Source organism: Mandrillus leucophaeus, unplaced genomic scaffold (genome assembly GCF_000951045.1).
Source record: "Mandrillus leucophaeus isolate KB7577 unplaced genomic scaffold, Mleu.le_1.0 Scaffold757, whole genome shotgun sequence".
Classification (NCBI taxonomy): Eukaryota; Metazoa; Chordata; class Mammalia; order Primates; family Cercopithecidae; genus Mandrillus; species Mandrillus leucophaeus.
Window position 1 is genome coordinate 294,552 of NW_012108219.1, and position 12,624 is coordinate 307,175.

The 12,624-nt window shown below is 47.7% G+C and overlaps 1 protein-coding gene across 2 annotated transcripts in view; it reads left to right on the plus strand.

Moving 5' to 3' along the window:
* The window catches only part of FKBP9 (FK506 binding protein 9, 63 kDa), a 58,380-nt gene extending 46,840 nt beyond the window's left edge, over window positions 1-11,540 (plus strand). For both annotated transcript variants that reach the window (XM_011966339.1, XM_011966340.1), the window contains 3 exons: window positions 4,697-4,842; window positions 7,301-7,464; window positions 9,796-11,540. In XM_011966339.1, coding sequence (XP_011821729.1) covers window positions 4,697-4,842; window positions 7,301-7,464; window positions 9,796-9,972 — 487 coding nt within the window. In that variant the 3' untranslated portion in view covers window positions 9,973-11,540. The remainder of the gene's footprint in view (window positions 1-4,696; window positions 4,843-7,300; window positions 7,465-9,795) is intronic.
* Window positions 11,541-12,624: the final 1,084 nt, after the last annotated feature.

Here is a 12,624-nt window from a genome sequence, read left to right on the forward strand (position 1 = left end):
GGGGGGATGGTGTCCCACTCTGTCACCCAGGCTAAAATACAGTGGCATGATCTTGACTCACTGCAACCTCTGCCTCCTGGGTTCAAGCAATTCTCGTGCCTCGGCCTGCCGAGTAGCTGGGACTACAGGTGTGCACCACCACACCCAGCTGATTTTTTATATTTTTAGTAGAGACGAGGTTTTACCACGTTGGCCAGGCTGGTCTCGAACTCCTGACCTCAGGTGATCCACCCACCTCGGCCTCCCAAATTGCTGGGATTACAGGTGTGAGCCACTGTGCCCAGCCTCCTCTCTCCTCTCCTCTCCTCTCCTCTTTTCTTCTCTTCTCTTTTCTCTTTCTTTTCTTTCTTGCAGGGTCTCACTCTGTCACCCAGAATGGAATGAGGGAAGTGACCATAGCTCACTGCTGCCTCGACCTCCTGGACTCAAGCAATCCTCTCACTTCAGCCTCCCGAGTAGATGAGACCATAGGCATGTGCCACCACACCTGGCTAATTTTTATTTTTTGAGACAGAGTCTTGCTCTGTTGCCCAGGCTGGAGTGCAGTGGCATGATCATAGCTCATTGCAACGTCTATCTCCTGGGGTCAAGCGATCTTCATGCCTCAGCCTTCCATGTAGCTGGGATTACAGGCATGCACCACTATACTTGACTAATTTTGTTTAATTTTTAGCAGGGAGGAGGTTTTACCATGTTGCCCTGGCTGGTCTCAAACTCCTGGGTTCAGGTGATCCTCCTGCCTCAGTCTCCCAAAGTGGTAGTATTACAGGTGTGAGTCACTGCACCTGGCCCAGGCTAATTTTTTAATTTTTTTTTTAGGGATGGGTTGGGGGGGGTCTCACTGTGTTTCCCAGTCTGGTCTCGAACTCCTGACCTCAAATGATCCTCCCGTCTTGGCCTCCCAAAGTGCTGGAGTTACAGGTTTGAGCCATCATGCCCAGCCGAACTGCTTTCTTTAAAAATCGACTCACAGGCTGGGCGCGGTGGCTCATGCCTGTAATCCTAGCAATTTGGCAGGCCGAGGTGGGCGGATCATGAGGTCAAGAGATCCAGACCATCCTGGCCAACTTAGTGAAACCCCATCTCTACTAAATATATAAAAATTAGCTGGGCATGGTGGCGGGCACCTGTAATCCCAGCTACTCAGGAGGCTGAGGCAGGAGAATCACTTGAACCCCGGGAGGCGGAGGTTGCAGTGAGCTGAGATCGTGTCACTACACTCCAGCCTGGTGACAGAGCAAGACTCCATCTCAAAAAAAAAAAAAAAAAAAAAAAAAAAAAAAAAAAAAAAGAAAAAGAAATTGATGCACAGATAAAGGCCAGACTCTGGAGTCTGGCACATAAGGCTCTCTGTCAGCTGCGTTCTGCCTCACCAGTCTCTTCCGCTGGGGCCCATCTTCCACCTTCCAGGGCTGCCATGTGCAGTAGTGCAGGTTGTTACTGTTCTTCTTCCTTTTTCCGGCCAACTTCTGCCCTGGCTTAAATGTTACATTTTTTCTCAAAATCTTTCCTTAATTCCTAGAAGAATCAACTGCTTCTGCTTCTGTAGTCTCATAACACTTCATGCATTACCTGTCTTTTAGTTTTGTTTCTATCTCTGTTGCTGGTGTAAATACCTTAGGGACACCCAATGTATTTATTTACATTTTTATGCCCTACACCTTGGCCAGAGCATAGAACCAAAGCAGCATTGTATAAATGTTCTTTGATTGAGATAAATCTGAGAATATGTTAAATAGGAACCAACAGCATAAACTAGTGTCAGGCGTGTAGAAGGAGCTTTGCGTCTTGTGAACCTGAATCTTCAGATGTATCTGTAAGTTAATATTATATTCTCTTCTTTGGGAAAGAAACATTTTCAGCATTAAAAAAATTTTTTTAGAGACAGGGTCTTGCTCTGTGAGCAGTGGCGAAATCAGGGCGTACTTTAAACCTTAAGCTTCTGGACTCAAGAGATCCTCTCACCTCAGCTATCCAAAGATTTGGGATTACAGGTGTGAGTCACCAAGCCCGACTAATTTCAGCAGTTTTTATATATCCATTTTTGTACTGAGCCTGACTTAGTTTCCTAAGTTTGGTCTTTGGGGGAAAAAAGCTTTGCATAAGCAGGTACGTGCTACTACATTGATTCTGGATGTGCAGGGTCCTCTCTTCCTTCCACCTGTCCCTCTGCCTTCTAGCTTTGGGTGACTCTGTGGCTGTGAAGTTTGACCAGCCTGGCCAACATGGTGAAACCCTGTACTAAAAATACAAAAATTAGCTGAGCATGGTGGCACGTACCTGTAATCCCAGCTACTCAAGAGGCGGCAGGAGAATCGCTTGAATCTGGGAGGTAGAGGTTTAGTGAGCCGAGATTGCGCCGCTGCACTCCAGCCTGAGCGACAGAGTGAGACTCTGTCTCCAAAAGGAAAGAAAAGGAAAAGACCCTGTGGATATACTCAGAGTTCTCCCTCTGGGACTGCGGGATCCTGTATGCGAATGCATTTAATGTATTTCATCAACTCTAAAGAGTGTGATGGAAACATTTCATGTATCTCTGACCAAGTTAAAACGCTGACGGATGACATACTGTCAGTCATAAAATGTATCCTAATTATAGAGAGGTTAAACTGTGAAAAAATATGCATTTTAGAATCAGTGAAATATGTGCATAGCTTCCAGGGCCCAGATTTACAGGGACCTGGCTTACAACAGACCTTGCAAAGAAATCCCAATCGCTGGTTATTGAAAGCTAGCGGGAGGCAGGGCCGCAGGGAAGGGGCACGGCTTGCAGTGCTTTTAAATCAAGTGAGCTCCTAAGAGTGAAAATGGTCCATGAGGTTAGAAGGGTCTGTAAGGTCCGTGGCTGCTGTCACTGCTCCTGCTGATGTTCATATTCCTGAGGCTGAGGAAAGGGGAAGTGGGCGTGGAGAATGAACAAAGGAATTCCTTCTCGGGAGGGTCCAGGATCTGCTTCTCACGCGGGGCGGGGACAGTTGGTCTCCCTGCCTCCTGCTTGTGTTTGGAGGACTCATAATATCCTGGCAGAGCACTCGGGAGCCACATGAGCCAGGGCTCCTTATCAGGAAGTGCATTTTGTACTCTGAGAGCCTCTGTATTACATGTAAATCTGCAGCGGAAGAGTAGCGGCTGGCGTCCCTGCTGGTGTCTTCCTGGTGTGAGCTTCAGAATAGTGGGCTAATGGAAAGCTTGGCCGGCACCTGCCTATCAGATCCCAGCTGGAGCCCTCTGTGGGCTGGGTCCCATTCATCAGGACTGAGGCAGCAGCTGCTACCTAGAGGGGAGGAGGAGGGGAGGAGGGGAGTGGGAGTGAGCCGGGGAGTGTGAAGCAGGCAGGAGGCTGCAGGCCTGCGGTGGATGGGGCCAGGAAGCACGCAGCGGGAGTGAGGACGGTGTTTGAGAGAAACACTGCCCAAAAGAGAAAAAAAGAAAATCACAGGACCCGAGGAAAAAGAATGAGTGGTGTGTTCAGAGATGACACATGACAACAAATTGTTTGCTTGGAGGATTTTCTTATGCGTGCGTGTTTAAACTGGCCTCAAGGAGGAAGAAGAAACATGCATTCCTGGATGACTAAGTGAGTTCTGGAATATTCTGTCATAAGACTTTGCAACTGGAGTAGCCCCAGAGAAAGGCAGGCAGTGGGAGTTGGCTCCCTCCCACAAGGCATCCCTCACCGGAGTTGGCTTTGTTTCGGGTTCCTCCCAGGTGGGAAAACACAAACCCTGTCTCGGTTTGCTGGTAATCAGCTGGAGAAGGGAAAGAAGCAGCTGCCCTGGGCCCAGGGGAGGCCGGGAAGCCTGAGAAGAGGATGTGACCCAAAGGGGCACCCATCCATGTTGTCACCAGCTGCTCATAGGCATCAAGGGGGTCAGGGATCTTTTCTCCTTGGAGTAAAGAACATACACGCTGTTTGCCTTTAGGAAGTGATAGGAATGGCATAGATTTTGGAGTAGATTTATTTTTAGTAGTGACTGAAGTGATAGAGCAAACTTTTTTTTAACTGGCTTCCCGAGGTCCATGGCCATCAAGGATAATTAAACTCTTGGTGGTCTTTTTTTTTTTTTTTTTTTTCCAGTCTTGGACTGTTACAGACATAAGCACTTTACACCTCAAGGCCAAACATTTATTGAGCCCTTTGTACTTCCTCTCCACTGTGCCAAGCATAACATGTTATTTGCGATTTAAAACATCCCTGTGAGATAGCTATATTTGTTGTCTCCGTTTCATAGATAAAGTAACTGAGAGATGACATTTCTCAGGGTCAAATTAAGTGGCAGAACCAGGAATCCAGCTCAGGTCTTGCTAAATCCAAAACCCAGGGTTTTTTGTTTTGTTTTTGTTTTTGAGACAGTCTCACTCTGTCACCCAGGCTGGAGTGCAGGGGTGCGATCTTGGCTCACTGCAGCCTCCACCTCCTGGGCTCAAGAAAAAAGGACCTCATTCCACTATGCTTCTCCACTCTGGAACTTCCACAGTCTTGCCTGGATTTTCATGGCCTTGACAGTTTTGAAGATGACAGCCAGACATTTTTCAGCATGTGCCCCGATTTGTGTTTGTCTGATGTTTCCCCGTGATTAGATAGGGATTTTTATATCTTTGGTAGAAATATCCTGGCAGTGATGTGTTCTCATGGGAACACTCTCAGTGCCAGCGGGTTGGTGACCTAACATGAGGCTCTTCTGTTTCATTTTAGGTGGAATTTAGGCAAAACTTACAATATCGTTCTGGGATCTGGGCAAGTTGTGTTGGGAATGGACATGGGTCTCAGAGAGATGTGCGTTGGCGAGAAACGGACCGTGATCATTCCGCCCCACCTGGGCTATGGGGAAGCTGGCGTGGGTGAGTGAGCAACAGTATTCAAGGGTGTTTGGGGCCTGCTTACTATCGGAATTTTGTGCTTTTTGGGGTGCCATAGTTAGAATCACAGCATGCTTCTTACATGTAATACCCAAAGAGTGTGTGGTTTCTATTTTTAAAAAATGATTTAGCATTTTTGTTTAGAGACCCCTGTGAATTCAGTGAGCCACGTCAATGCTCCATTACCCTCTTGAGAAAGAACCAGTTTGCGTGAAATAAATCTTGGATCTTGGATCTTCAGACCCATGTGTGGGAGGTGTCCCTGGGGGGAGCTGCCTGGGAGGTTTCTCTGGGGTCAGACTGAGCACATCCTTCTGGAACTGTTTCCTGGGACAGGTGGAATGCTGTAGGCCGTTGCTTTTCACTTCTGAGCCTGTAGGCTGTCCAAGACAGTTTCTTTTGGGAGAGATTAGTTGCAAGTGCTGGAAATACTGGCTTTCCCTCATCCTCACAGTCGTTATGTTTTACTCCATCATTTCAGCCACAATGTGTCCTCCACATGGGGATTCAATAACTTTTTTTGTTTGTTTGTTTGTTTCAGAGACAGGGTCTCTCTCTATCACCCAGGCTGGAGTGCAGTGGCACCATCACGGCTAACTGCAGCCTTGAACTCCTGGGCTCAAGCAATCTTCCCACCTCAGTCTCCCGAGTAGCTGGGACTACAGGCATGCACCACCTCACCTGGCTAATTTTTTATTTTTTAGAGGCAGAGCCTCACTATCTTTCCCATGCTGGTCTTAACTCCTGGGCTCAAGCGATTCTCCTGCTTGGGACTCCCAAAGCACTGGGATTACTGGTGTGAGCCACCGTGCCTGGCCCCAGGAACCCCTTCTTTTCAGTGTTTTCACACTGCTGATATCCGGACATGGAGGAGATAGGAAGAGCTAACTGGTAACAATTATAGGCACTGTGGATTGATATTTTTTTCCTGTAAAAGAATTGTAAAGTACATTTGTTCTTCCTACCAATCCCAGAAGAAACCCTTTAAAAATTGTTGTATATTCTGGCTGGGTGCGGTGGCTCATGCCTGTAATCCCAGCACTTTGGGAGGCCAGGGTGGGCGGATCATGAGGTCAGGAGATCCAGACCATCCTGACTAACACGGTGAAACCCCGTCTCTCCTAAAAGTACAGAAAATTAGTCAGGCATGGTGACGGGCACCTATGATCCCAGGCACTTGGGAGGCTGAGGCAGGAGAATGGTGTGAACCCGGGAGGCAGAGCTTGCAGTGAGCAGAGATCGCACCACTGCACTCCATCCTGGGCAACAGAGCAAGACTCCACCTCAGAAAAAAAAAAATTTTTGTATATTCTTTAAGACTTTTTCTGTGATATATTATTAATAATTATAATATATAACATATTATATATAACATGTACTCTAGATAAGATATAATAATTTGGAATAATACACATTACCTTTATATATTCCATACTTTGATAACTTCTTTGGGCCTATACTGTATACACTGTTCTTGAATTTGTGCTTACGGTCAAATCTTGGATCATCATCTTCGGGCATATGGTTCCGATTCTAAAAGTTCTGCTGTTAGATTTACTTAAAAGTTTTACCACTGTATTGTAGTCTCTACAAGCAGCTTTCAAACTTTTTTCAACAAGACATGCAGTAAGAAATACATCTTATTTCCCAATCTGTATTCTATATAACATATAATTTACACATATACACATTTATTTATTTCTTTTTAATCAACACATCACAAAATTTGCATGTCCTGTTTGCACGGGGGTCATGCTATTCTTCTCTGTATGGTTCCAATTTTAGTATGTGTTGCTGAAGTGAGCATTACTTTTAGTTTTATATATAAAATTGAAGCTCAAGTTTCATGACACAATACCTATCTTTTCTACAGGTAAAAAGTATTCTGTTCCATTCTTTTTTTTTTTTTTTTTTTTGAGATGGAGTCTCACTTGGTCGCCCAGGTTGAAGTGCAATGGCACGATCTCAGCTCACTGCAATGTTTGCCTCCCTGGTTCAAGCAATTCTCGTGCCTCAGCTTCCTGAGTAGCTGAGACTACAGGTGCCCACCACCACACCCAGCTAATTTTTGTATTTTTAGTAGAGATGGGCTTTCACCATGTTGGCCAGGCTGGTCTTGAACGCCTAATCTCAAATGATCCGCCCGAGTTGGCCTCTCAAAGTGCTGGAATTATAGGCATGAGCCATCATGCCTGGCCTCTATTCTATTCCTTAATTTAAAAAATAACAAAACGCTGGTCACCATCCTTTAAACTGATTTCATGACTCATTAACGGGCCGCTGCCTACAGTGAGAAAGTGACTAGCCTCTGCTCTGCTTTCTTGCTTTGGTCAGAAGTCCCACCCTGAGTGAGGCTGCTGGAGGTTGGGTGGGTGCTGGTTGATGGGTTTGACTGCTGCCTGCCGGCTGACACCACCTCCCGCTCCTGTCACCTGGACAGATGGAGAAGTGCCTGGCAGTGCCGTGTTGGTGTTTGACATTGAGTTGCTGGAGCTGGTGGCCGGCCTACCCGAGGGGTACATGTTCATATGGAATGGTGAGGTGTCACCCAACCTCTTTGAAGAAATTGACAAGGATGGCAACGGAGAAGTCCTCCTGGAAGAGGTAACTAACTGGCCTTTGTAGGAAGGTGAGACCGAAGAGCTCAGGGAGCCTGGTGAGGCCACGGGGCTGGTCCTGAAGGTGAGGCCTTCTCAGGGTGAGGCCAGTGGGCTGGAGGGCTTGTGAGATGGCCAGCACACTCATGTGCCAAGCACTTTTACACACACCCTCTCTATGGAAGCTCACCATTCCTCTCTGAAGAAACCAAGTCCCTGAGAGGTGCAGGGCTTGATTCCAGGGCACACAGTCTGTATTTAGTTCTCGTTACTGGGTGCTCACTGCCTGCCTGTGTGTGCTGAGTGTCTTCAGTGTATTCTCTGGTTCGGCCCTCACAACAGCTGTTTTTTAGAAGAAACTGTGCACAGAGAAGGTAAATGATTTGTCCAAGGTCACACAGCTACTCAGTGGTTTGAGCCAGGACCACACACCTCTTTGTGAAGCTGGGCAATAGAACTGTCTGTTCTGCTCCACCCCTGGGGAATTCCAGCTCCCTGCCTCTTCCACATCTGCTATTGAAGCACGTCCTCCAGCCTTTTCCTCTCTCTCTCCACATCTTCAGCGCTTCAGAATCATTGTCATTTGCATACAAATGTGCTGTTATTTTCCCTTCCCTGGATGTGTCTTTCTAGTTCTCTCATTACTTTCCTTTCCAGCAAAAACTTCAAAAGAATTGTGTGTCCTTCTTGCCTCTAATTCCTCTCCTCCTAGTTTCTCTTAAACCCACTCCTTTCTGACATTTGTCCCTGCACGCCTCTGAGCCCAGCCTTGCCAGGGTGGCCAGTGTCTTCCGTATTGCAGAATCCAGTGGTCAGCTCTCACGCTCCTCTTACTTCAACACAGCTACAGGATGCGTCTTTCTCTGGCTTCCAGGACACCACACTTCATGGTGTTCCTTCTACCTCCCTGGTACGTCCCTCTCAGGCCTCTTGTCCCCAATCTCTTCATGTTGGAGTACCCCGAGCTAAGTTTGTTCTTTTCTCCGTCTTTAAGTCACTCGCTCGGTGGTCTTATCGGGTCCATATCCTGATGGCGTCTGGATTTGTAGCTCCAGTCCAGGCTTCTCTCTGCATTTCACACTCATGTGTTCAGCTGCCTGCTTGATGTCCTCATTTACGGAACCCCTGCTATCCATCCGCACACCCCACCCCTGGAGCCTGCTTTACCCAAAGCCTTTCCATCGCAGTCAGTGGCATCACTGGCCTCCAGTGGCTCAGGCGAGAGCACTTGGTAATCTCCGACTCCTCTCTTTCTCTCGTAGGCCATAATAATCCTCAGGAAATCATTCCAGCTCTACCTTGAGAGCACATGCAGAACCTGACACTTCTCACCACCTCCACCTTGTAGCATCTTAGCCGGGGGTCTGTCATCTCTTTCCCGGGTCACATCACGGCAGTGGTGTTCATGAAGCTCTTCCTGTACTCACAGTGGCCGTTCTCATACAGAAGCTAGGTCAGACCTGCCAAGGCCCCTGTCTCCAGGGCCTCACAGTGGCCTGTGAAGACCCCGCACTTTCTGCTCGCTGTAACCTCCTCGCCGGCTGTCTCCCTCTGCCCACTTTACCCGGCCACACCCGCCCCCAGTGCTGTCTGTGACCAGCCAGGCACGCGTCCACCTTGAGCCCTGGCACCAGCTGCCCTCTCTGCTCAGGAGACATCTGCCCCAGAGAACTTGTTCGGCCCTTTCCTTCTCATCTTTCAAGCCTTTGCACAGATCTTCCCTTCTCCTTAAAGTTTTATCCTGACCACTGAATTGAACATTTCACCCCTTTCTCCCTTCCTTACTGAGCTCCGCTTTTTGATTTTTTTCTGGAGCATTTCACTTTGTAACTTAATGTGTCATTTACCTGTTTTTATGTTCATATCTAATTGTCTGTCTTTCCACTAGAATGCAAGCCTTACAGGCACAGGGTGTTTGTTTGTGTATTGATATATTTCAAGATCTAGAACAGTGCTCGGCACATAGGACACCATATGTTTTGATCATATGAATGAATGCATGCATCCAAGAATGTTCTTACAGTGTTGGGTGGTTGTGGGGCTCAGCCTTTGGTAGGGAACTAAGTGGGGAGAAGGGATAGCTCTGACGGCTGCTGGGTATTGGCTACCTGAATAATATGGGCTCTTGGAGTTATTTAGTACAAGGGGTTTTCACCTGCATTTAGAGAAAAAAACAAAACGAAACACAGGTCATGTAGCTGCCAAAAAGATCTTGTCTGTGTTGGTAGCCCAGACTCAAGTTCCAGCCCTGTCACCCCCAGACTGCTCTGTTTCTGGCCCCAGACCTGGCGTTCACGGTGGCTGAACTCATGGTCTTTCCTGTCCCCTTCTCTTCCAGTTCTCAGAGTACATTCACGCCCAGGTGGCATCTGGCAAAGGGAAACTCGCTCCTGGCTTTGATGCTGAGCTGGTTGTGAAGAATATGTTCACCAACCAGGACCGGAATGGAGATGGGAAGGTCACGGCCGAGGAATTTAAACTCAAAGACCAGGAAGCCAAACACGATGAACTCTAAACCTGGCACGAACCAGATGGTGCCAGGGAGTACGTGACACCAAGCCACTTGTCGTGGCAGAGCGTGCAGTGAGGGTGCAAGGGTCTTTCAGAAGGTGCATCATTAGCCAGTAGTAGGTGGGTCACATAGTACCTGGTGTACACATTGGGGTGGGTTGATATATGGGGTGAGAAGTTTAGGCCGATCGCCAGTGATAGTAAACAAAATCTGTGCCTTAGCATGGGATGTGTCCAGTATTGAAAAGGCTGCACTGCCAACCATGATTTGTGAGCCTTCTGGGAAATTTTGTTATTAAAGGAATATAGTGTCAGATGGAAGTTATCATCTTGGAGGAACCATAAGAAAAGGTGTCCAGGGTATCTATATAAAGAGGGTTAAATTTTTTTAACTTGCTGGTTAAGACATTTTAGAAATATTCTTGAGATGGGCAGGAGAGTCAAAGGGCTTGCTTGCCCCAGCAGGGTTCCCAGCAGACAGCCATGGCTCTTCCCAGCAGCCTGTGGAAACTCTGATCATGGCCCACCCCGGCACACGCACACGCACATCATGCTTTTCCAGCTCATCACACCCCGCCCCACTGTGGGCCTCCCGTTAATAGTGTATAACTTGGAGTTAAGTTAAAAGAGCCTTTTGGACAGAAAACTGGGCCAGGAAAAGGCATCTCGGACCACAAATAGAGAATTTGATTCCACGTTTGCCACATAAGGTCATCTGCTTAGCTTTTTCTTTCTTTCTTTTTTTTTTTATTTTGGAGACAGAGTCTCGCTTTGTCGCCAGGCTGGAGTGCAGTGGCGCCATCTCGGCTCACTGCAGAACCATCTTGGCTCACTGCAGCCTCCGCCTCCTGTATTCAAGCTATTCTCCTGTCTCAGCCTCCTGAGTAGCTGGGACTACAGGTGTGCACCACCACGCTCGGCTAATTTTTGTATTTTTAGTAGAGATGGAGTTTCACCATTTGGCCAGGATGGTCTCGATCTCTTGACCTCATGATCCGCCCACCTTGGCCTCTCAAACCCTGGTGGGATTATAGACGTGAACCACCGTGCCCAGCCACTTAGCTTTTTCTTATTCCCGCCTTTCTATCCCATAGAACACTCTTTTTTATCTTCCCTGAACCATATTGATAAGATAAATAGGGCTGGGGGCGGGGCCCCACTGGTCACTCAACAGAGTATTTCCCTTGGCCCGAGATGGAAGTTTCGTCCCAATAGATGAGCTGCTGAGCATCAACAAGGTGACATTTTTCTGCTGCCCATTTGTGTCCTGGAGAGGGTGGTACCCTGAAGGCAGAGGCCAGCTGCTATAAGACAGCAATGACAGTCCACCTGCTGGCCTGATTCCTGCATCATGGAATAACCACGTGGCTACCTTCTATCCTGTGTTCCCAAATGGTGGTGGCACTTATCCTGAAGTCGTCAATGATTTCCCTTTGAAACTACTTTATTTTACTAATTTAAACTATTTTGTACTGATGTAGCCCTGAGGTAGTTCATGAAAATGCTGTGCACTCATTCAATGGAATAAATGTTGGAAAGCTGATCTTTTCTGATATGAAATGTTGAATTATATTACCTGCTTTTCTGATGTTTTATTGGAAGGCTGAAGACCTGCGAGAATGCCCCATGCAGTCAGAATCCCCTTGATGAAAACAGTAGAACTTCGCTGCATACTGAGGGAGCACGTTCTACTTCTAGGGAGTGTGAGTCAGGGTCCTGGCCCTCCTCCGGGACTCCTGAAGAGAAACTAAGGCAAGGACTGTTTAGAGTGTGGGCGGGGCTAGGGAAACTGAGGATGTTGAGTGCCGGTGACAGCAGTGTTGGCCACTGCAGGAGGCTGCTACTACCAGGGCCTGAGGGCTCAAGAGGAGGCAGTGGGAGCAGCACAGGAAGGGCTGCCTAGAGGCATCACAGAGGGATGCAGCCACCACTAGCAGTGCGGCTGACACTGCAGCAGAGCGAGGGACAAATGCCCCATCCCCGCTGTGCCCCCATTCTCTGAGGCCTGCCACTGGCTCCCATTAGTGGAACCATGTTGGAAGCGAGGGTAAGAGGAGCTCAGAGACGAGTTCTCAGACATCAGCCTTTTGGGTGCAGAGAAAGGTGGAGAATGAATCTGAGGTAGGGATGGGGTGGGTGGGAGCAAATGTAGAGTAACTGGTACATGAGAAACTGTGTGTGTGTGTGTTTGTGTGTGTGTAGTGCAATTATATATTTAAAAGCAATTATTTTAATATACATAAAATGTATGTATTATATAGACACACAATTGCTGTTAAAAAGCAAATGTTGGCCATGTGCAGTGGCTTATGCCTGTAATCCTAGCACTGTGAGAGGTTGAGGTCAGTGGATCATTTGAGGTTCAGGAGTTCAAGACCAGCCTGGCCAACATGGTGAAAACTCGTCTGTACTAAAAATAACAGCAACAACAAAAAAATTAGCCGGGCGAGGTGGCGGGCGCCTGTAATCGCAGCTGCTCAGGAGGCTGAGGCAGGAAAATTGCTTGAACCCGGGAGGTGGAGCCTGCAGTAAGCCGATATAGCGCCACTGCACTGCAGCCTGGGCGACAGAGCAAGACTGTATCTCAAAAAAAAAGAAAAAAAAATTTTTTTTTTTTTTTTTGAGACAGAGTCTCCCTCTGTGGCCCAGGCTGGAG